At 36.9% G+C, this 24,031-nt stretch overlaps 2 protein-coding genes across 3 annotated transcripts in view; one reads left to right on the top strand and one right to left on the bottom strand.

Annotated features, from left to right (window-relative positions):
• LOC110466294 (protein BCCIP homolog) overlaps nucleotides 1-12,321 on the top strand; it is a 14,319-nt gene extending 1,998 nt beyond the window's left edge. Inside the window, exons 2-7 of the mRNA XM_021522700.1 lie at nucleotides 970-1,044; nucleotides 6,881-6,961; nucleotides 7,555-7,656; nucleotides 7,879-8,063; nucleotides 8,453-8,603; nucleotides 12,125-12,321. Coding sequence (XP_021378375.1) covers nucleotides 970-1,044; nucleotides 6,881-6,961; nucleotides 7,555-7,656; nucleotides 7,879-8,063; nucleotides 8,453-8,603; nucleotides 12,125-12,295 — 765 coding nt within the window. The 3' untranslated portion in view covers nucleotides 12,296-12,321. The remainder of the gene's footprint in view (nucleotides 1-969; nucleotides 1,045-6,880; nucleotides 6,962-7,554; nucleotides 7,657-7,878; nucleotides 8,064-8,452; nucleotides 8,604-12,124) is intronic.
• Nucleotides 12,322-15,348: 3,027 nt separating this feature from the next.
• The window catches only part of LOC110466295 (disintegrin and metalloproteinase domain-containing protein 12-like), a 74,248-nt gene continuing 65,565 nt past the window's right edge, over nucleotides 15,349-24,031 (bottom strand). For both annotated transcript variants that reach the window (XM_021522703.1, XM_021522702.1), the window contains 2 exons: nucleotides 21,780-21,918; nucleotides 15,349-21,580 (listed from right to left, as the gene is read on the bottom strand). In XM_021522703.1, coding sequence (XP_021378378.1) covers nucleotides 19,849-21,580; nucleotides 21,780-21,918 — 1,871 coding nt within the window. In that variant the 3' untranslated portion in view covers nucleotides 15,349-19,848. The remainder of the gene's footprint in view (nucleotides 21,581-21,779; nucleotides 21,919-24,031) is intronic.

A 24,031-nucleotide genomic window follows, 5' to 3' on the forward strand; every position in this document is an offset into this window, starting at 1 on the left:
GGGGGGGGGGGGGGGGGGGGGGGGGGGGGGTTAAATGTGTCAAATGCTTCAAATATTTGGCTGCTTACTTTCTGGGATAAAGCCAGACTAAGTTTGCAAATGAAAATAACCTTGACCTTCTTTCAAGGTCACAGGTAAAATATGTCAAACTCTTCAAACGACTTCTTCTTAAGAAGTAAAAGGTATATAATCTTTATATTTGGCTGGTAGCTTCTTGTGGTGGATCCTGGCAAAGTTTGCGAGTGAAAATTACCTAGACCTTTTTTCAAGGTCACAGCGGTCAAATGTCTTCTTCGGAAGAACTGAACTAAACGATTTGTTCTGAAGAACCAAAAGGAATGGATTCATAAGATTTTGCTGGTAGCTTCTTAAGATAGAGCCAACAAAGTTTGAGAAGGAAAATGACCTTGACCTTCTTACAAGGTCACAGGGGAAAATATGTCAAACACTTCAAGTAACTTCTGAAGAAGAACCAAAAAGCATAGAATCATATAATAATATTTGACTGGTAATTTCAACTGATGGAGTCGACAAAGTTTGTGAGTGAAATATTTGTATTACAGTACAATATTTAATTAGAATATTTTGCTATGACTACTTACATATTCAGGTGAGCGATACAGGCCCTCTGGGCCTCTTGTTACAGGTTAAGTTTAGTGAGCTAAGGGTGTTCCTAGACCTACCATAGGTACTAGCTTTGTCTGTCAATAATATAATTCTTATTATAAGATTATATTATATACATGTAGGTGTATTGACAGACAAGGCTAGTACCTGTGGACCTACAGTTGTTGACAGATTCCAAAGATCAGTCTGTTTAAATTATGGTCAGCGATATATATCTTTAAAGGACACGCACAACTTAATCATTAATCCAATGAAATTTATTTTTGGTAGATCACTATTATTTTACCAAGCCAGTTAAGGTATCCAATGCTATTAATTATAATTGCACTTATTTTTTTGTAGGAAGTGCAGGTTGAATTCGAGGCTCGTATGCTAGATGATAGTGATTTTCATGGAGTAAAAACTCTTTTACAACAGGTAAAGTATACATTCTAAGGGTGTAAATCATTTTATCTCTGCATAATAAAATAATTGTGTTAATTGTTTAGCATTTCGCAAGACAATATGCCAATATTAAAATTAATGATGGTTAGGTAAAAGGGACATCACGTGAAGCGCCATATTTTTAGCTCACCTGCCCGAAGTGCAAGTGAGCTTTTGTCATAGTGCGGCTTCTGTCATCCGTACGGCATCCGTCCGTCGTCCGTCAACTTTTCTTTTAATCAACTTCACCTGGAGAACGAACTGGCCTAGAGTCATGATATTTGGCTGAAAGCTTTGTTGGTAGGAGCCTGACAAAGTTTGAGAATGAAAATGACCTTGACGTAATTTCAAGGTCACAGCAGTCAAATATGTGAAACGCTTCAAAAGACTTCTTCTTAAGAACAAAAGGGTATAGAATCCTTATCTTTGGCTGGTGGCTTTCTGGGATAGAGCTTGACTAAGTTTAAAAAAAGAAAATGACCCTGGCCTGCTTCCAATGTCGCGGGGGGAGGGGGGGGGGGTCAAATATGTGAAACGCTTCAAAAGACTTTTTCTTAGGAACAAAAGGGTATAGAATCCTTAGCTTTGGCTGGTGGCTTTCTGGGATAGAGCTTGTCTAAGTTTAAAAAAAGAAAATGCCCCTGGCCTACTTTCAATGTCGCGGGGGGAGGGGGGGGGTCAAATATGTGAAACGCTTCAAAAGACTTCTTCTTAAGAACTAAAAGGTACATAATTTTCATATTTGGCTGGTTGCTTCCTGGGATAGAGCCACAAAAAGTTTGAGAATGATAATGACTTTGACCTACTTTCAAGGTTTACTTTCAAGGTCTTGGGGATCAAATGTGTCAAACACTTCAAATGACTTCTTCGGAAGAACTGAAAGGTGTAGAATCTTCATATTTGGCTGGTTGATCCTATGATAGAGCCAGACAAAGTGTAAAAAAAGAAAATGAACTTGACCTACTTACAAGGTTACAGGGGTCAAATATGTCAAACAATTAAACGACTTTTGATGAACAATTTTGAAGCATAGTTTTATAATATTTAGCTTCCTGGGATGGCGCCTGACAAAGTTTGAAAATGAAAATAACCTAGATCTCCTTATAAGGTCACAGGGGTCAAATATGTCAAACAATTTCTGAAGAAGAATCAAAAAGCATAGAATCATAATTATTATGATATTTGGCTGGTAGTTTCAACAGATGGAGCCGACAAAGTTTGTGAGTGAAATATTTGTAGTACAGGATAGTATTTAATGAGAATATTTTGCTATGACTGCTTAAATATTTAGGTGAGCAATGCAGGCCCTCTAGGCCTATTGTTTTTAATAAATATATGTGTTGTATGCACTTCCACTTATGTTACGTTGCTATCTCCATATTCATAGTCCGTTCCAAATGTCCAGTTTGACCACTTGAAGTGTTCAGGAAAGCCCTGTTGAAAATACAATGTAGGGGTGTTCCGATAATCGGAAAAAGTCGAAAGTCACTCGATATTGGTGAAAAAGTAAGCACTCAATTACAATCTCTAATAATCAAACAATCGAAAACTGCTTAAATATGCTAAATTTATTTAAAACTGCAATGTATCCAAAGTTTTTTCCTCGCCAGCGTGTTTTTTGAAGCGTCGGGTGTAGGCACATTTCTCATTAATTTTCAATCGGTCTCACGACAAGAAACAAAGTTTGGTAAATCTTAATAAATAAACGATAGGTACATGGATTCACGCTGACCTTGGTAACTAAGAGGTCTAAAATCATAGGCTAGCCACTTAAATTACAGGCCAGGCCAATAAGCAGCATAGCCTACATGTAGGTGTGAATGGCCAGCCGATTTCATGGCGAATGGCGCGCTTGCTGTCATGCTCACCGATGTGTGAACTGTTAAGCAATTACAGATCGAGCTCAACAAAGTTTGAGAATGAAAATTAGTTTGACCTATTTTCAAGGTCACAGCAGTCAAATATGTCAAATGCTTCAAACGACTTCTTCTGAAGAACTGAATGGTATAGCATCTTTATATTTGATTGATGGCTTCCTGGGATAGAGCCCGGCAAAGTCTGAGGATGAAAATGACATTGATCTTCTTTCAAGGTCACAGGGGTCAAATGTGTCAATCACTTCAAAACAATTTCTTCTGAAAAACTGAAGGTATAGAATCTTTATATTTGGCTGGTGGCTTCCTGGGTTAGAGCCCGACAAAGTTTGAAAACGAAAATGACCTTGACCTACTTTCAAGGTCAAAGGAGTCGGATATGTCTAATGCTTAAAACGACTTCTTCTGAAGAACTGAAAGTTATAGAACCTAAATAGTTGGCTTGTATACGTAGCTTTCTGGGAGCCCAACAAAGTTTGAGAATGAAAATGACCTTGACCTACTTTTAAGGTCACATTAGGCAGATATGTCAAACACTTAAAACGACTTCTTCTGAAGAACTGGAAGGTATAGAACCTTACTATTTGGCTAGTTATTTCCTGGGAAGGAGCCGAACAAAGTTTGTGAATGAAAATGACCTTGACCTACTTTAGAGGTCACAGAGGTCATCAACATTTTAAAGGATTTGTTCTTAAGAACGAAAAGGAATGGATTCATAAGATTTGGCTGGTAGCATTTTGGAATAGAGCTAACCAATTTGAGAAGGAAAATGACATTGACTTACTTACAAGGTCACAGGGAAAAATATGTCAAGCAACTTCTGAAGAAGAATCAAAAAGCATAGAATCTTATAATAATATTTTGCTGGTAGTTTCAAAAGATGGAGCCAACAAAGTTTGCGAGGGAAATATTTTTAGTGCAATATAATATTTAATGAGAATATTTTGCTATGACTGCTTAAATATTCAGGTGAGCGATACAGGCCCTCTTGGGCATCTTGTTTTTTTACCAAATCTCACTAAAAAATTCACTGATCTCACTATTTTGCACTGGAAAGTAATGGCATGTATATTAAGGCCGGAAGTACTCTCGTTATTAGGTAAAGATAGCTGTATATTGTAGTTTCTATACACTACACAATATATTTACCAAAGTTTTGAAATTCCGATTATAATCGATTAATCGTTCATGACAAGTCTTCCGATAATCGATTATAATATCTGATCCGATTCCCAACACTAGTTAAAAATAGCGCCAATAACGTCATTTGGCTAATTAAAACGAGGCAGTAAACACAGGTTGTCTGACCAAGATGCAATGTTTCCAAAGGGAAAATGAAACCAAGGAATATGATTATTTATAGACACCAGGAAATATCTATTACCGTAATGTGACCGGTACAAATGGGTACGGGGCTAGTATAAAAAAGAGAAAGGTTTGTGAACAGAGGCACGGTAACTAGTCTAGTGGTAGGATGCCGGGCTCGTGACAGAAGGGTTGCAGGTTCGAGTCACGGCACAGCACTGTGTTGTATCTTTGAGCAAGATACTTTACTCCGCTTGTTCCAGTCTACTCAGCTGTAAATGAGTATGTGGTTGGGCAGTGCTAGAATTGTCAAATGCTAGCTGTGAGCGCCGAAATGGCAGCCTCGGGTGTATGCTCCCCAGGGAGTTGAAAAGGTATTGGCTGGTTGCAAAGGCCCTATAACCATCAAACACAATAAACATTTGACAAAACCACTACGTGTACATGTAGAATATGTGTTGGATATATATGGAACGTGTTGAGATACTTGATTATTATATGTTTTTAGTACTTTACATAGGATAAAGCATACTTGTAAATGGACCCTCTATTATGTTGAGACAACTTTTCTTTAATCAGTTCTTTTTGTCCAAAACTGAAGCCGTAGTTATCGGCATCACGCATCATTTATACAACGTAAACAAATCACTTTTTTCCCCGTTTTAATTTTTAAATGCATATCTGATTCTATCTGAATTTGAAAATTTATTATTTATAGAAAAAAAATTGTTGCATCATCATGCATTCTAAGTTGAAACATTACGATTTAAAAAAATATTTTTATGCAATCCTATAAGTAGATTTTCCTTCAATTGTTCATCCCGAACCGTCATTTTGACATATCGAAATCTTGTATGTAAATAAAAAAAAAAGTTTATTTCAGCAATATAAGTAAATCATACCATTTTACTGAACCCAGGAATATTTTAAATTATGTAAATGTAATAGCGCACGTATCTCATTTGACCCTGAGGATCGACAGAGGAGAGAACAGAATACGCCGTGGCCAACACAACAGTTAGCAGTTATCCCTTGGAGGGCCTCATAGCAAAATCAAACTAACCAGTTGCTATCCCTTCCTTTCACATAAACTACTGTATATAGAAACACAAAGTAAACTCTCTCAGATACATGCCCATTAACATAACAAAATAAGTTCATCTGTGTTCCAACTTAGACAAAGATACTAGCGAGGTTAATAGTTTTAAATATTTATACATAACATAAACAGCATTTCTGTCGATTCCATTTCAGCTTAACCGGCTATCCGGAAGAATACATGCACCGTACTAACTGCTAGGGCAGTTATTTTCTCCTTTGAATGCTTCCCACCTGCAATAATGATTCCGTAACGTAATCCTTGCGCTATCTTTTGACCTTTTGGTAACTTCTCGCTTCATAGCTCACGCAGAACCAGTTTCACTCACCATCACTTCTCACGGCTAGTCATTTTGTTTACAATGAAATGGCCTGCTATGCGCATGCATTGTAGGAGGGAAATCCTTGATAAAACATTGGTCAGACAGGAAGAAATCCCGATAATTATCTTAAAATTATTCATTTTTATGAATATATTATCTTAAAATTATTCATTTTTATGAATATATATCAGCCAAATCAGATCGTTATTTTCCATAAGGAGACTCGCTTGATATGTTTATGAAGTATTTGAAAAAAAAGGACAAAATTGATTCAAATGAAAAGGAGACATAATTGTATTAAAAGTTCTTTTTGCTTTAATAACTTGTCGGCTGTAAGCTTTTGAAGATATCTTGATCACATACAGAAGATTATAATACTCTTTCAAGCCTCGGGTTTTACTAAACTTGAAAACCCCTCAGGTGGAATTTCCGTATCCTACACCCTTGGGCATGGTAGAGTATTTTTCTCTCATCCCAACCACTGCTCCGAAACCATGAAAATGCGTTTGGACTGGCCACCATTTTGAAAATATCAATTTTCCCCTGAACTTTTTAGACGAAAACGAATTAGCGAGCCAGATTTAGCATATCCCATATCTGCAAACAATGTTTGCACATAACAGTTAATCTCATCTTTCTAACGTGTATAGTAAAGTATATCGTAAAAGGTTTTAATTTCATCACGTCGCCTTTTCCACATTGGAGAGTCCCAAATTTGTGATGTCACGTCATTGTTGAGCCATTGTGACGTTACGTCACGTGAAATGGGGTGTATGATAGAAATTTCCAACACCCCTTTCTTACCCTGGACAGCTCTATCTTACACACAGGGAAATTAGAGAAATGTATTTACTGTATTTAATTCACTTCAGGTCAAATGTCAAACAGGAACAAAATTGCAGTGAAATTTTCTTGATGAAACTTGAAGTATAATTAAACCTCCCACATGGAGTACATGTACATTGCTAGGTTATTGTGACCTTTGCCTCTATTATAAAATAAGTACAAATTTTCAGTGACATTTTGTATGGACTGTAAATTTCAAACTATTGGAGATATGAAAATGAATATATGAAATTAAGTATGATTAGAATTAACTACTTGGAGGTCAAATAAGATGAAACAAATATGATGCTCCTTCTTTGCATTTTCTTGCATATTAACTGATGTAAAATTTAATGAGGAGCAACATGATTTTGGAGATACAATTTGTTCTATTTTTTTTAACAGGTGTTCTTGAAAGCCAATGTCAACCTCTCTGAGCTAACCAACACCCTCGTATCTCAGAACTTCATTGGATGTGTGATCAAGGTCAGTTCATGTTATAAGCTAAGGTTTACTTCTTCTTGGTGACAGGCTCTGAAATATCTGTATGATAAAGTATTGCAGATACTTCCCGCACATCAAAAGAAGAGGGCTGGGACACTACACTAAGCCACTGTCTCACACCATACACATCTGAATACTTTTCTTACCATATAATTATATCAAAAGTCCACACACACATATCTATATATGTATATACAGGGACATGAACACATTGCTTGTTCCTTTAATTAACAAGTTTTGATGCTGAGTCATTTTCTACTTTCATTTACTTTCCATCTGACAAAACTTTATGCAAGTATATATAGTTCTTATGGCCCGTTAATACTAGTTGTTGTTATTTTTTGAACCAGTGGTTGTGACATTTTTAACTTTCAAAATTTAACCAATTCTGATCTGAATAATGCTCTCATAATCCAGAACAGTTCACTGATAGGGTGCTATTTTTAGGTCACCTGACCTATTCCGATCACTTTCCGTCCTCCGTCGTCTTGTTTATTGTGAATGGTGTTAATCAGCCTACTTCTAAGGAGGTGCAGTTTTGTATTGATTACGGTTTTCTTTTTTTCTTTCTTCAGCAAATGGATGTTCCTGATGACGATGATGATGATGGAATGGATGAAGATGACAATGATGCTGTGTTTGGAATGATGTCTGTTGTGAATATTACAGAAAAGAAGGTCAGATATTGGAAAAATTATTAATACATCAGAATCTGAAACTGAAGTATACAAAATTTCATTAAAATCTTGAGTTGTATCTGTTTGCTTAATCATTTACTTTAAAGCCTCCCTATAGTGCTAAGCAGTTCGACAGAAATATCACTATCATTAATTATCTCTAGGACAGTATTAAACATAACCATTTCTCCAGCTTAAGTTGTGTACATTCATTGGTTGTAGGACCTTGAGTGTGTACAACAAGTACGCTCCCTTCTGTTGGACAATTGTAAAGCCTGCGCCAAGGATAAAATGTCTCGTCTTTCCGACATGCTACACAATCCTGATCAACACATGGGTCTCCTGCTCAGCGAGCGGTACCTCAACATCCCCCCACAGATCTCTGTACCTATGTATGATTCATTGATGTAAGTCAGGAACTTTCTTATTTCTTATACCATTGTAAGACTAGTTGATTTAGTAAGGAGCCTTATTAAGTTGATTAACCTGATTAAGTTTACTTAAATACAAGTTCTCACATCTCTGTCTCCCCTGAGAGACATTAGCATGCCATTTTATTGTATTTGTTAAATTCACTTGAAACAAATGTACTCCAGAGTGATGTTCAGTGACATATATAACCCCTAAAATCTAACTTGTATTTGGAAAACATGATCATGGGCTAACTCTTAACATCACTATTTCATTTTGTTAAGAGCCTTATAATAATTCTTAAAAGAACTTTCACCTGTAAATGTGTTAGCAGTGAAATGTTTTGATGGGAAATGTTAAATGGTAGATGATTATATATTTTCAGAAAAGACATGGAGAAATGCCAGAGGAAACAGATGAAGTACTCCTTTGCTAGATATGTTATGATAAGTAAGACCTATCGTATGAAGAGTGCCAGCAAACAGAAGGAGGAACCCATCTTCTTCTCGAACTCGGAGGAGGAACTTCTACACGAGGTGAGCAGTCAAAATTATTTCATGAATTAGATTTCGATGTAATTTGCCCAATGTTCCTTTCTAAAGTTCAATGTTTGGAAACATTCAAATATATATTGAGACTTTTGTGATCCAATTAACTGTCAGATATATTCCAGAATTGTTTGGAAGGAATTAAGGATTGTGATAAAACATACTTAGTATAACTAACTGAAATTTTTTCCAGTTTGATGCATGACCAAATTGAGTTCCTAATTGTTTAATTTTAGTCTGATCGATCTTAGGTCACTGGAGACAGTCTCAGTTGACCTATTGCCATTGCCTTTTGTCCGTCACCATTCCTAAACAATTAACATATATATTTGATTTCTCCATAACCGCTGAACCATTTTCAATAAAAACAAGAGGCCCAATGGGCCTGCATCGCTCACCCGTTATTAATCTAACACTTGTAATCTTAAGATTTCATAAGAACCTATTAAAAGATTTAAACATATGACGACTCTGACCTTGATTGTTGAACAAGGACATTAGGTTGAAAGTGGATCAAGGTCATTCATTTGAACTTACATGGTAGTCCTTCATCCCAGCATGCCACAGGCCCAATTTCAGTGCCCTGGCCCTTTTGCTTATTGAAAAGAAGTCGCTTGAAGATTTTAACATATTTCAACCCCTGTGACCTTGAAAGTTGGTCAAGGTCATTTATTTGAACAAACTTGGTAGCCCTTTATCCCAGCATGCTACAGGCCCAATATCAGTACCCTGGGCCTTTTGGTTATTGAGAAAAAGTTGTTTGAGGATTTTTAAGACATCTGACCCCAGTGACCTTAAAAGTGGGTCAAGGTCATTCATTGAAAAAACTTGGTAGCCCTTCATCCCAGTATGCTACAGGCTCAATATTAGTACCCTGGGCCATTTGGGTATTGAGAAGAAGTTGTTTGAAGATTTTAAAGACATCTGACACCAGGGACCTTGAAAGTGCGACAAGGTCATTCATTGAAAAAACTTGGTAGCCCTTCATCCCAGCAGACTACAGGCCCAATATCAGTACCCTGGGCCATTTGGTTATTGAGAAGAAGTTGTTTGAAGATTTTACAGACATCTGACCCCAATGACCTTGAAAGTTGGTCAAGGTCATTCATTTGAACAAACTTGGGAGCCCTTCATCCCAGCATGCTACAGGCCCAATATCAGTACCCTGGGCCTTTTGGATATTGAGAAAAAGTTGTTTGAGGATTTTTAAGACATCTGACCCCAGTGACCTTAAAAGTGGGTCAAGGTCATTCATTTTAACAAACTTGGGAGCCCTTCATCCCAGCATGCTACAGGCCCAATATCAGTACACTGGGCCTTTTGGTTATTGAGAAGAAGTCGCTTGAAGATTTTACATTTGACCCCTGTGACCTCGAAAGATGGTCAAGGTCATTCATTTGAATAAACTTGATAGTCCTTCATCCCAGCATGCTACAGGCCCAATATCAGTACCCTGGGCCATTTGGTTATTGAGAAGAAGTTGTTTGAAGATTTTAACATATTTGACCCCTGTGACCTTGAAAGTGGGTCAAGGTCATTCATTGAAAAAACTTGGTAGCCCTTCATCCCAGCATGCTACAGGCCCAATATCAGTACCCTGGGCCATTTGGTTATTGAGAAGAAGTTGTTTGAAGATTTTAACATATTTGACCCCTGTGACCTTGAAAGTGGGTCAAGGTCATTTATTCAAACAAACTTGGTAGCCCTTGATACCAGTATGCTACTGGCCAAATATCATCTTCCTAGGCCTTTTGGTTATTGAGAAGAAATCGCTTGAAGATTTTACATTTGACCCCTGTGACCTCGAAAGATGGTCAAGGTCATTCATTTGAATAAACTTGATAGTCCTTCATCCCAGCATGCTACAGGCCCAATATCAGTACCCTGGGCCCTTTTGTTAGTGAGAAGAAGTTGGTTGAAGATTTTAAAGACATCTGACACCAGGGACCTTGAAAGTGCGACAAGGTCATTCATTGAAAAAACTTGGTAGCCCTTCATCCCAGCAGACTACAGGCCCAATATCAGTACCCTGGGCCATTTGGTTATTGAGAAGAAGTTGTTTAAAGATTTTAAAGCCATCTGACACCAGTGACCTTGAAAGTGGGCCTAGGTCATTCATTGAAAAAACTTGGTAGCCCTTCATCCCAGTATGCTACAGGCCCAATATCAGTTCCCTGGGCCATTTGGTTATTGAGAAGAAGTTGTTTGAAGATTTTACAGACATCTGACCCCAATGACCTTGAAAGTTGGCCAAGGTCATTCATTTGAACAAACTTGGGAGCCCTTCATCCCAGCATGCTACAGGCCCAATATCAGTACCCTGGGCCATTTGGTTATTGAGAAGAAGTTGTTTAAAGCAAAAAGTTGACGCCGGACGGACGACGGACCCCGCACCATAACATAAGCTCACTTGCCCTTCAGGCAGGTGAGCTAGTAAATACTGTAGGACTCAGAATTCATTTTCAAAATAATGTTTGCCTGTGTCATTTTTAGCTCACCTGGCCCGAAGGATGAAGTGTTACCAAGTTTGTTCAAATGAATGACCTTTACTTATTTTCAAGGTCACTGGGGTCAGATATGTTTAAAACTTTTATACAACTTCTTCTGAAAAACCAAGAGGCCTAGGATAATGATATTTGGCCAGTAGCATACTAGTATAAAGAGCTATCAAGTTTGTTCAAACATATACTCAAGGTCACAGGGGTCAAATATGTTTAAAACCTTCAAACGGCTTCTTCTCAATTAGCCAAAGGCCAAGGGTGATGATATTTGGTCATTAACAGGCTGGGATGAAGGGCTACCAATTTTGTCAAAATGAATGACCTTCACCCATATTCAAGGTCACAGTGGTCAATATATGTTTAAATCTTTAAATGACTTGTTCTGTATAACCAAAAGGTCCAGGGTAATGATATTTTGCCAAAAGCATGCCGGGATGGAAGACTTTAAACTAGGACGCTGTTCAACCTAATGTCCTTGTTTGACATTCAAGGTCACAGGCGTCATATACTTAAATCTTTTAATAGGTTCTTATGAATCAAACATTGATATTCTGCCTTTAGCTGTATTTTAGTCCACTTTTAAGATTACAAGTGTGAGATTAATACCAGGTGAGCGATTCAGGCCCATTGGGCCTCTTCTTGATCATTCTATTATGCATCTACATATGGCAAAAGAATAAAAGAAATCAAATTGGGGGCCAAATGTTGACCCCACCTTTGCTAAATTTCAACAATTTTCTTCCCCAACCCCATATAGGCTGGAATCAAAACCTCTAGGGTACTCAAGTATGGTTAATCAAAATGGGCAAAATGAGCTCACCTTCAAAATGAATTGATTAATGAATATGCTAATTGTATTAATTGTATATCTATGTACTGTAAAGGGCTTTAGAGTGGCTTATGTTAGCTAGATAGGGCGCTATATCAAATGTTGTATATTATTACCTTATGATATCTTAGTTTGACTTTCATATACAGTTGTATTTTCAAACACTTTGTTTTAAACAGGTGAGTGAGCTGAGTTTTACGTACTCTGTGAAGGATGATCGAGACACAGTGGTGGACGGACAGTGGGACTCTGACAACCCTATGGAGGCCTTACGGACAGTATTGGTCATTCCTGCTGACCAGCTGAGTGTGGCAGTGACAAGGATAAAGGCTGAACTGGCTTCAACCTAGCAATATTAAAGTTGTTTTATCTGTAATTCTCTAGTTTGTTGTATTGATTTGATGCATAGAGTTTTATACACTGGGACTGTACCAGCTGATATTCTGAGCAAAATGTATTGTTGTTAAACCTTTTCTAAACTTCACTCCTCTAGTTGAAAAGTTCCACATTTTGACAGTTTATCAAGTTTTCCAAACAATGATCTGAACGTCCATTTTCACTGGTTCAAAATTGTTTTAATAATGACAATCTGCAGAAAGCATGAGGTCAAGAATAGACTCTGCAGCTGTGACGGTCAGGAATATTATAGAGAGTAGATCTCAGGAGACTGCACAAATACTGCAAGTGTTATTATTGATAATGCTGCTAATATGGATTTAAACAGGTGAACAGCTGGTTGGATAAAACCTTGGAAACTTCAGGTGATGGAGTGACAAGGGATAACAATGACAGCTAGGGTTTGGTACCCTGGTTGAAAGTGAAAGGGTAAAGGGTCTCCTGTCAAACCATGTGTTTTTTGGGTTCCCGTCCTCTCCCACATTACCATCCAGGCCAACAAGAGTGATCAATAAAAGGTTAATCAAACATAACGGTTGGAATTAAGTGTAATTTAAAACAAAACTTCAATTCAAACAAAACTTACAAACATAATAAACAAGAGATCCTAGAGAACATAATAAACAAGAGATCCTAGAGGGATCTTGGCGCCCACCATTGTACCATCTCCATTAGTTCTTTGTCAGTTTGATCTTTTCTCTTCTTTCCTCTAATTTGTTTGATCAAGTCATGTTAACAGTAAATGCACCTTGAGGTAACTTTTGATCTAAACTTAGTACTGATGTGTATGAAACAAGTGAACGCTATTGCCAAATCCTGTTACTACCAAATCAGGAACATCGGCTGTATTCGGCAGTTTTTAACTACAGATGCATGCAAGATTTTGGTGCATTCACTTGTTACCTCTCGGTTGGATTATGGTAACGCTCTGCTCTGTGGTATATCTGACAAACTAACTAGTTGTCTGCAGAGTGTCCAGAACACTGCAGCACGGCTAATTACTCGAAAGAGAGAGCACATCACACCTGTGCTTTATTAGTTGCACTGGTTACCTGTACGATACAGGTCGCAGTACAAAATTCTGGTGTACACATACAAGGCACTAAATGGAACAGCTCCTCAGTACCTACAGGAGCTTGCTACCCTGTATCAGCCGTCACGATCACTGCGGTCAGAGTCAGAATCTTTGTTGTGTCCCAAAATCTCGTACCGTGACCTACAGAAACAGATGCTTTGGGAGGGTTTCGGCTACGTTGTGGAATAGCTTACCATATGCTATTAGAAAGTCAAATACCCTGGCCAAGTTCAAGAGGGACATCAAAACTCACTTCTTCACGTCTGCATTTTAAATCTTTGCAAAGACGTCATGTAAATACCACCCTTTTATTAGCTCACCAGGTCCGAAGGACCAAGGTGAGCTGATGCCATCCGTCCGGACGTCAACAATTTCTTTAAACGACTTCTTCTTAACCACTGATTGGAATTAAAATAAATTTGACTGGAAGCACCCCTAGGTGGTGGGGATTCAAAATTGTACAAATGGTGGGGCTGACCCCCCAGGGGTCTGAAGGGCGGGCCAAAAGGGGGCAATTTGGCTATATTGCTTTTAGCGACTTCTTCTCTGGATCCAAGAAGTGGATATCAACCATATTTGCCTGGAAGCACCCCTAGGTGGTGGGGATTCAAAATCGTACAAATGGTGGGGCTGACCCCCCAGGGGTCTGAAGGGCGGGCCAAAAGGGGACAATTTGGCTATACTGCTTTAACCGACTTCTTTTCTGGAACTAAGAGGTGGATATCAACCATGTTTGACTGGAAGCATCCCTAGGTGATGGGGATTCAAAATTGTACAAATGTTGGGGCTGAGGGGCAGGGCAAAAAGGGGTCAATTTGGCTATACTGCTTTAAGCGACTTCTTTTCTGGAACTAGAGATGGATATCAACCATATGTGAATGGAAGTCAAATATGGTTGATATCCATCTCTTAGTTCCAGAGAAGAAGTCGCTTAAAGCAGTATAGCCAAATACCCTTTTTGGCCCCTCCCCTCAGCCCCACCATTTGTAAAATTTGAACCCCTGCCTCCCAAGAATGCGTTTGATCAAATATGATTAAAATCTGTGACATATATTTATGGTTTGTCTGTCACAGCTGTGCTGCAATGCTCACACATACAAACCATTACCCTAAACGTGTCTGTTGATCAAACTATATGCATTTTTCCGGGGCCGATCGCCATGTGCTTTCAATGGAGTTTGCCGAAAAAAATCTTACTTTACCTTCTTCATTTGACAAGTTCCGACTATCCGAAATAGGGTCGATCAGAGTTTGAACTATCACTAGCTAGAAAATTATTGTTTTTATTGAAAAAAAAATTGTGTTCGAACTATCCGCCGATTCGAACTGACCAGAGGTTTACCGAACCTCACTTTTGACAACTTTTAGTTGCTCGAGCAAGACTTTAATCGCCATTGGCAAAAAGGGAACAAGGGGAACCTACATACAAAATTTGAGAAAGATCCCTCTGGTTCTTCCCGAGAAATAGCGATAACAAACTTTCATTATCAAAATCCAAGTGGCTGCCTGTCGGCCATGTTGTTTATCCGATCAGTTTGAAAGTTGCCCTGCACAGCTAGGGACCAAGGAGAACCTACATACAAAATTTGAGAAAGATCCCTCTGGTACTTCACGAGATATAGCGATAACAAATTTTTACTATCAAAATCAAAGATGGCTGCCTGTCGGCCATGTTGTTTATCCGATCAGTCTCAAAAGTTGCCCTGCACAGCTAAGGGGAACCTACATATAAAATTTGAGAAAGATCCCTTCGGTACTTCTTTAGAAATACCGATAACAAGAATTGTTTAAGGACGGACCATGGACGTAGGGTGATTTGAATAGCCCATCATCAGATGAATTGAATAGGGTCCACTCTTGATTATATATGATCTAAAGGAAGGTAGACAGTCCAACCTGTATAACAGAACATCATAACAACAAAAACACAGCTGGTGTTATAATAATATATTTTTATTTCAACTCAAGAAAAGTAGAGGTTGAATAAAATTCAATGAGAAAATCAAATACATGGTGACAAACCATCCCAGTGGCTCAGTCGATGATTTTGAACATGGATTCATATAACACTTGGCCTTTAATAAACAAGTTTGTCATTATTTCGAATCACACCAACAATTGGTGTACAGATGGTAAACATGACCATTTTCATTGGGTGCTATCATTGTCAATTTCTAGAATATTGGCCTAAAGGTGAAATACATGGTTTTTTTCTGGGGTGAGAACTTGATACTGCTCAAACACAGGCTTTAAAGGAAATAGATATTTATTGTAGTCCTAATTAAAGTTTCCAGTTTTAAGTTACAATGATTTTCTAGCTAGCTGTAAGAGAAGACTTTACATTTCACAACACAATGATAACATCCTACAAAAATATTCATGTTTACTTTATGAAGACTACAGGAATAGCTCCTGTTTTCCAAAATTGAATTTGGTAATAATCTCATAATGATAGTACAGATTACCCATAACACTTTTTCATAGCAATGGAATATACTCGTTGCCAAAACAAAAAGAATACAGTCTATTAAAGGAAAATAAAAAATCTGCTTTAAGCCCAAGTGTCTCATATTAAAAATGAATAAGTTAAAACCTCAACAGAATAATTCCAGCAAAGTTGATTATGATAAAATAAGTATGTACATCGGTTATGATTTCACACACTCATTAAAAGGTCAGATAGGCCATGCTACAACACACACTTAAATTTTACAGAGAGAAAAAAAATAAAATAATGTTGTAAATTTTCTCCATTTAATTTTCTTCAAATCTGAACCACACATTATTGTCCTGAAATTAAAGCTCTTCATTCAAATAACAATTTAATTATTTTCTTTTTCTCTTTTTATCAAATTTCAATGTCTTTTAGTATTAAATACATATAACCTAAGTATTCACAAGGGAGATAACTTAGTTTGTAGCTATGGAATCATTCACCTTTCCATTATCACATGACTTTTAGGTGCATACATTACATTAAAATATGTATCTTCAAACAACAAGTAACAATCACACATGAATAACATCCTTTATGTGCACACTCTTCCATATGAGTATATACATGTAATATGTTTGTTACGATTACAGTAATGTTGCCAATTAGTACCAATGAACAAGTACGATGTACTTCTATATGTATATATGGTTTGTTTTTATGGAGCTGACTCGACCCAGACTGACCCTGGGTTAAGTCAAACCTGTCTGGCAAACTACTTGTAGGTTAATGGATCTGCCTTCCAAATACACTTGAACAACAAACCTCATTTTTACCAATACATAGGAAAATTTAATATGAAATACTTTATTGTTCATGTTTTCTTCAACTTACATTGCCATTATGAAAGTAGGAGCATAACTGAAAGGTTCAAAATACAGGTACTAGTCAAAATTATATGAATCCTCCAGGTTGCATCATACATATGTTAGATACTAAAGTACTTTGTGACAGGAACTTGTGGTTCAAATGGCAGATTACCAGATTACCTCCAAAGTAATACCGTGTGTAGTATAATTATATGTATCGGTTAATAATAACCAAAGGAAAAAAGCGTTTGTGTCCAATGTGAGCAAACTTTGTAATTTAAAATGTACAGAAGCTAGAAACAATTAAGATAAAAACCTGCCAATATTTCAAATTCAAATTCGGAATCACTAAATAAATTATTTACCATATGCCTTGATAAACAAGTACAAGTTAATAGCACTGTTGAAGAAAACACTAAATACTTACCAAGACAGTTGAACGGAGACAATAACTCGTCACATGGCTGTAATGGATCAGCATATATAATGCTGTCTTGTAAGTATCCAATATTAATTCCAGTGCTGTTATAATAAAGTGATCACTCTGAATCCAAATATTGTGCAACTGGATATTTTGTAGCTCGACATTATTCATGGTCAATTCTGTAAAGGGAGGTAATCTGGCAATGATTTTGTAGAGTTGCCATAGAAACTTGTATAATTTGCGCAATTAGGCAATTTGCACCCTGTTCATATTTTGGAGATTAATATGTTGAAAAAAGTTCTACCTGCACAATATGAGCATAGAACTCTCTCTCTCCCCCCCCCCCCCCCAAAAAACCCAACTAAAACTCAAATATCGAGTGCTCTTTAAACTGATTGATAACTGAAACTTAGAGAATCTATATGTATAAACAAAAGAATAAATACATGAAGTACAAAAGGATATACAATATACATGTAAAAACAATTAAAAATTGTAACAAAACCTAACAAAATACAGTAAGTAATTACATTCAGAAAAAGCATTGTGTCCTGATTCTTGAATCTTCAGTAAATCACAAATTCAAAATTAAAATTAAATACAGTGATAAAATAATACTGACAATTATTCTGGAAAGAGAAGCTGGAAGAATGTTGAATGCAAAATCACAGATGACTTTTTATTTGAGGTTTTCCCAAGGTTTGTCTCAAATGCCCCCAAATAAAGCTAAAAACAAGCAAATTCGTGAAAATTACATCCCCTGCTTGCAGGACATATTGTAGGTTAACATTATTGAAGTTAGGTTTGAACATGCGAGCATCGTGCTGTTGAGACATAATGTATAGCTTGAAACTTGAAAAAATCCAACCTACACCTCATTGATTATCCATAAATATGCATAAATCACATCTGTTGGCAAACTTGGCATGAGTCGGATGTGCATACGGAATTTGGTTGGAACATCTGAACAATATCTACAGCAATTATCACCCAAGATGGGTGGAAAGACAGAGGAACACAAACATTGTTATCAAGTTTGAAGGAATTTGGCTAATATTTGCTAGAGTTATTCAGCGTAAACTATAGCTAATGATGTTTTTCGTTAATCAAGGGGCCATAACTCTGCAAAATAGAGTCCTTCAGGCATTAAACCCTGTGACCCGGTGAAAGCGGGGGATAATAACAAATATACCAGTAATTCATCTGCATAAGCACCACTAACGATCCTTGTATTTTTTGTTAAAAACAGTTTAAAAAGACAGCTCTTTAATCACAAATCCATCTGGTTTGAAAAAAACACCAACAACTAAAATTCAGTAAAATGAGATTTTTAAATCTCTAATAATCACAGTTCAATACGAAAGGTGTAAGATATCCTAAAGTAGAAAAAAACGAATAAATGAGGTAAATGTCCATAGATATATATACCACTCATAATGTGTTCTGGAAGAAAGCATATTTACAACACTAAACATGTTCTATCAACGACACATGGCCTTACAGGTTAAAGGAAAAACAGAACAATGCTTTGTTGGGGATCACTATTGTATTAAATCTCGCACAGAAGTAAGACAGGCAGTATGAAATGTAATTGGAAACACAAACTGCTGAAGGAAGGGGATTTAAACTTTAATAAAATAAAGTTGATAGTTTCTTAAACTTGACTAGAAGATCAGCCCTTGGGTAAATCAATAATAGAAATACCACTGCGGTCATTTACCGTCTCTGGAGGTTCATAATTTAAGTCTCTACTAGAACACATGATTCACATAATTAAAATGTGCAATGTTATGTAAACATGCACTGAACACCTGATTGGTACAAGTTAGCAGAACATTTGGTATGTGATAACTATTTAATGGTTTTAAGTAAAACATGAATATTTCAGACAACTTGTTTGCATCAGCAGGATTACAAACAAGAGGCCCAATGGGCCTGCATCTCTGGCTTGGTATTAATCTCACACTTATAACCTTGAATGTGGATTAAATAAGCTACAGGCAAAATATCAGTATATATAACTCTAAGTCATTCAAAAGAACCAATTGAGCTACCTGGTCGCTTACTATAGACCCAGTCCAGTTCCATTACATTTTGTCCAAAACTTGGATATTTTTGTATAAAAGATATGTTTGACTTACACTGGACTTTGTATAATTCTATGTGACCTCGATCAAATGACAATATGCAGATATATGTTGGTAATAAAAAAATCCCTCTTAAAATTTTGTCAAAGTTCTATATTTATCTAAAATTTAAATATCAAGGTCACTCCCCTCTCAATTGTTTTGTTCTTTGGGCATTATTTTCAGTGTAATTGTTAATTCTTATAAATGATTGTATATTGGACAAATTACCACATATCATTACAAATATACATTTTAGGAAATAATAACATTAGCTTATATTTCTATGTGAAGATTCTCGAAAGATACCTAGATGTCACCGTGCAATGATATCATCCACACAACATGAGAGATGGTTCCTTCAGTACGTCTTACAGATACACCTTATATTAATATGACAGAGCAAATCAAATCAAGACAGCTTATTCACTCTGTAATAGTTAGTGGTTGTCTTTTTACAGTGACTCAAAAAAAGAAGCAACAAATGCACAAAAAGTTAATGACTTTTTAAACATTACATTGAAGAAATATCTTCCATCATTCATAGCAGTTTTCCTTCAATCAAGTTGTCACAAAATATTAAACATTTACACTTCTGACCTTTGAACCTGGTTTTACCTTGGCAGAACCTTGACTTGGTTTGACCTTGGCTGAACCTTGACCCGGTTTGGGTGGTGGCTTGGGTCGGTCTACTGGTCCAGAATTGTTTCTGGTTACCTTAGATAACACAGGAGGAGGAGTTGACTCTTTTTCTGGGCTGTCAGATAGACCTCGCCCAATGTCCATCTCATCAAACATAGCCTTGATTTCAGCCACACATCCAGATCCCTCATCTGGATTGACATTGTCGTCGATTATATCAGTCTCTCGTATACGGCTTTGTGACTGTGTAGATGGTTTGGGCAATGGCTTCCTCGCTTTAGACACATCCCCTGTTTGTCTAAGTTTGGACACATCCCCTGTTTGTCTAAGTTTGGACACATCCCCTGTTTGCCTAGGTTTGATGTCATGTGACATCTTACCCGATCTATTATCTGGTATATGATGAAAGCCTCTTGTTGAAGGCTCGGGTATATTGTTTTTGTGTGATGTTGTATCTGATCTTAAGTTTGACCTTGTGTCAGATGACAACTTATTGTTATTGTTGTTACTTGACAACACATTTTTGCCTTTCAGGTCAAAAGATGTCTTTGTAGCATTTGTAGATAAAGGAACTCTACCATTGGCTTTAGATTCCCCAGATATATGTTTTTCTGGGTTTTTAATTGACACAGAATTTGCCTTACTGGAAGATGAATGTCCATTTGGCCTGGAGTCAATCTTATTTCGACTTTTGTCTGTAAAAACTCGTGGAGTTGGAGATGGGTTGGGCTCATCAAAACTGCTGACATTTCTGCTGGTATGCAAGTTTGGATTTAAAATCAATCTGCGACTCTGGTTATTATAACTTACAGGTGGTATTTGCATTTCCTGCTGTTGTGAAAAGGGCTGTGACTGGTTGTTCACATTAGGGGGTGGGGGTCGAGGAGGTGACCTTGCTCCAGGGTCAATCACAGATTTTCTAGCAAGTTGTTTCTCTTCCTCTTTGCGAAGTTTCTCCTTGATTGGCTGAGGTGGAAGTGACGTGGGTCGAGGAGGGGCCCTTGCTGCCCTATTCCTGCGTGCAGGAGCTTGACGAGGAGCTGGGGGCGGTGGAGGTGAAATTAAAGAATCTGCAAATGAAAATCCATGATCTTCTTCCAAATTGTCTGAACTTTTGTCCTTCACAAAGGCTTTAGACCTTCGATCTGTTGTGCTGATCAAAACAGGTTTTGATATTTCACGATCCCGATTAAAAGAATCCTTCTTTACTATGGGATCTGTAGGCTGGAACATGGGATTGGATGTTATTTGTTTGACTGGCGGTTTTGGTGATGAATTGGGTGATGCCTTGTCTTTTGATAAGTTCAATAACTTTGAAAATGACTGGAATGAAGAATCTCCTGATCGGTTGATCATCTTAGAGAATGCTGACTTTGGTTTTTCTGCCTCTGTCGGCATCTCTGCATTAGGAGCAGGGACTTGTCTGGTTGGAAGGGGTTTGGGCTTTTGGCCAATCTTCAGAGTATGAGAGGAGGACTGTGATTGGTTTGGGGTACTATCCTGTAGGACTGGTGATGAAATTTCCACTGACACATTCCCATTTCTTATCATGGCACTTGTCTGTTTTGGCTCCTGTGCCCCGCCCCCTCCTCCTGCCCCTGGACGTGGTGGAGGGGGTGGTTGCCTTTTGTTCCTAGATGCTAGTTTGATGCTGGGCAATGATGGTACACTGTAATTACACAAGCAACATTTTATTTTCAAAGAGGATTTTGAAATATGATATTCAAGTTACATATATTAGATTTTTTTCCAAGGAAGTTGCAGTTCTGAAATATTTAATTTCAATGCTTGTAGTTTCCAAATTTTGATTACATAAACCACCGATTATAGTTTGCATCTAACATAACAAATCATACATGTACACTGACCTGTACTTAAGAGCAGAGGCACGTTGATTCCACCACTTGGTCAGCTTCTCTCTGTGATAGTAGGCAAAAAGGCAGAGGAGACAGTGGACGACAAAGAGGGCAAAGAACACCAGCATTCCTATCAGCAGACTGTTGTCCTCTGTAACATAAAACCAAAATAATGTCAAACTACTGTTTTACTTTGTAACTATCTAGATATAACAATTTCTGTTTTAACGAGGTCACCTTTTACTAAATCAAACTTCTGTCTTAACAAGGTCACCTTTTACCTAATCAAACTTCTGTCTTTACAAGGTCACCGTACTTAATCAAACTTCTGTCTTGACAAGGTCACCGTACTTAATCAAACTTCTGTCTTTACAAGGTCACCTTACTTAATCAAACTTCTGTCTTAACAATGCAAGGTCACCGTACTTAATCAAACTTCTGTCTTAACAAGGTCGCCGTACTTAATCAAACTTCTGTCTTAACATTAAGTTCACCTTACTAAATCAAACTTCTGTTTTAACAGGGTCACCTTTTACCTAAATCAAACTTCTGTTTTAACAGGGTCTCCTTTTACCTAAATCAAACTTCTGTTTTAACAGGGTCACCTTTTAACCAAACAAAATTCTGTCTTTACAAGGTCACTGTACTTAATCAAACTTCTGTCTTAACAAGGTCACCTGCTTAATCAAACTTCTGTCTTTACAAGGTCACCTTACTTAATCAAACTTCTGTCTTAACAAGGTCACCTTACTTAATCAAACTTCTGTCTTTACAAGGTCACCTTACTTAATCAAACTTCTGTCTTTACAAGGTCACATTCTTTGTACTCAAACTTAGGTAACCCTTTCATGTTCAATCTTGTGTCTGTATAAAGTCATTCTTTACATATTCTTAACTTTTGCCTTTTAAGATCAACTCCAAAAGACTGAAACTTCTATCTTTACCATGATAATCATTTTGTTTTTATGTTTCTTATATTATCTTACATTTACTATATTATCGGACAGTGACTACTTGAACCTTTTCAAAAATCCTTATTCTACAAAGCAAAATGTAATAACAGATATTTATCATTTAAGTTCTTAAATTATCAATATCTATGCTATTTTTTATATTATTTTCGCATATTGCCTTTTTATATTACTTTCATATCAACTTTAAAACATTCTGCAAGATTCTTATAATATCAACAAACTCATAATGGACAGGATGTATTGTATAAAAATAACGTATACATTTAGGAGTTTTTAATTCACTACATTAACACCTTTATAATAATATCAGAACAAAAATCTTGAGCACAGTTAAAGATATCATGTTATTTTACCATATTTGGTTAAATTAATCGATATTTCTGTATTTGATGAGATCGTTATCAGCATAGATTACCACAATTCTTAAGCAAAAGAGGGGTACCATTAGAATACTTTTTGTGTTATAAATGTGTAATATAGGACTCTTTTTAATACATATTTTACACCATATTAGATGCTTACTTGAAATATACATACATAGTCGAGCCTTGTCCAGTTACAAATGATTATATTTTAAAACAAGAGGCCCAATGGGCCTGAATCGCTCACCTGGTATTAATCTCACACTTGTAATCTTAAAAGTGGACTAAAATACAGCTACAGGCAGAATATCAGTGTTTGATTCATAAGAACCTATTAAAAGATTTAAACATAAGAACCTATTAAAAGATTTAAACATATGACGCCTGTGACCTTGAATGTCGAACAAGGACATTAGGTTGAACAGAGTTTAAAGTCTTCCAACCTAGCATGCTTTTGGCAAAATATCATAACCCTGGACCTATTGGTTATACAGAACAAGTCATTTAAAGATTTAAACATATATTGACCACTGTGACCTTAAATATGGGCGAAGGTCATTCATTTTGACAAAATTGGTAGCCCTTTATCCCAGCCTGTTAATGACCAAATATCATCACCCTTGGCCTTTGGTTAATTTAGAAGAAGTCGTTTAAAGGTTTTAAACATATTTGACCCCTGTGACCTTGAATATATGTAAAGGTCATTCATTTGAACAAACTTGATAGCCCTTTATCCCAGCATGCTATTGGCCAAATATCATTATCCTAGGCCTCTTGGTTATTCAGAAGAAGTTGTATAAAAGTTTTAAACATATTTGACCCCAGTGACCTTGAATATAATTTAAGATCATTCATTTGAATAAACTTGGTTGCCCTTTATCCCAGCATGCTACTGGCCAAATATCATCATCCTAGGACTTTCGGTTAT

This window comes from Mizuhopecten yessoensis, unplaced genomic scaffold, assembly GCF_002113885.1.
Source record: "Mizuhopecten yessoensis strain PY_sf001 unplaced genomic scaffold, ASM211388v2 scaffold11129, whole genome shotgun sequence".
NCBI lineage: Eukaryota > Metazoa > Mollusca > Bivalvia > Pectinida > Pectinidae > Mizuhopecten > Mizuhopecten yessoensis.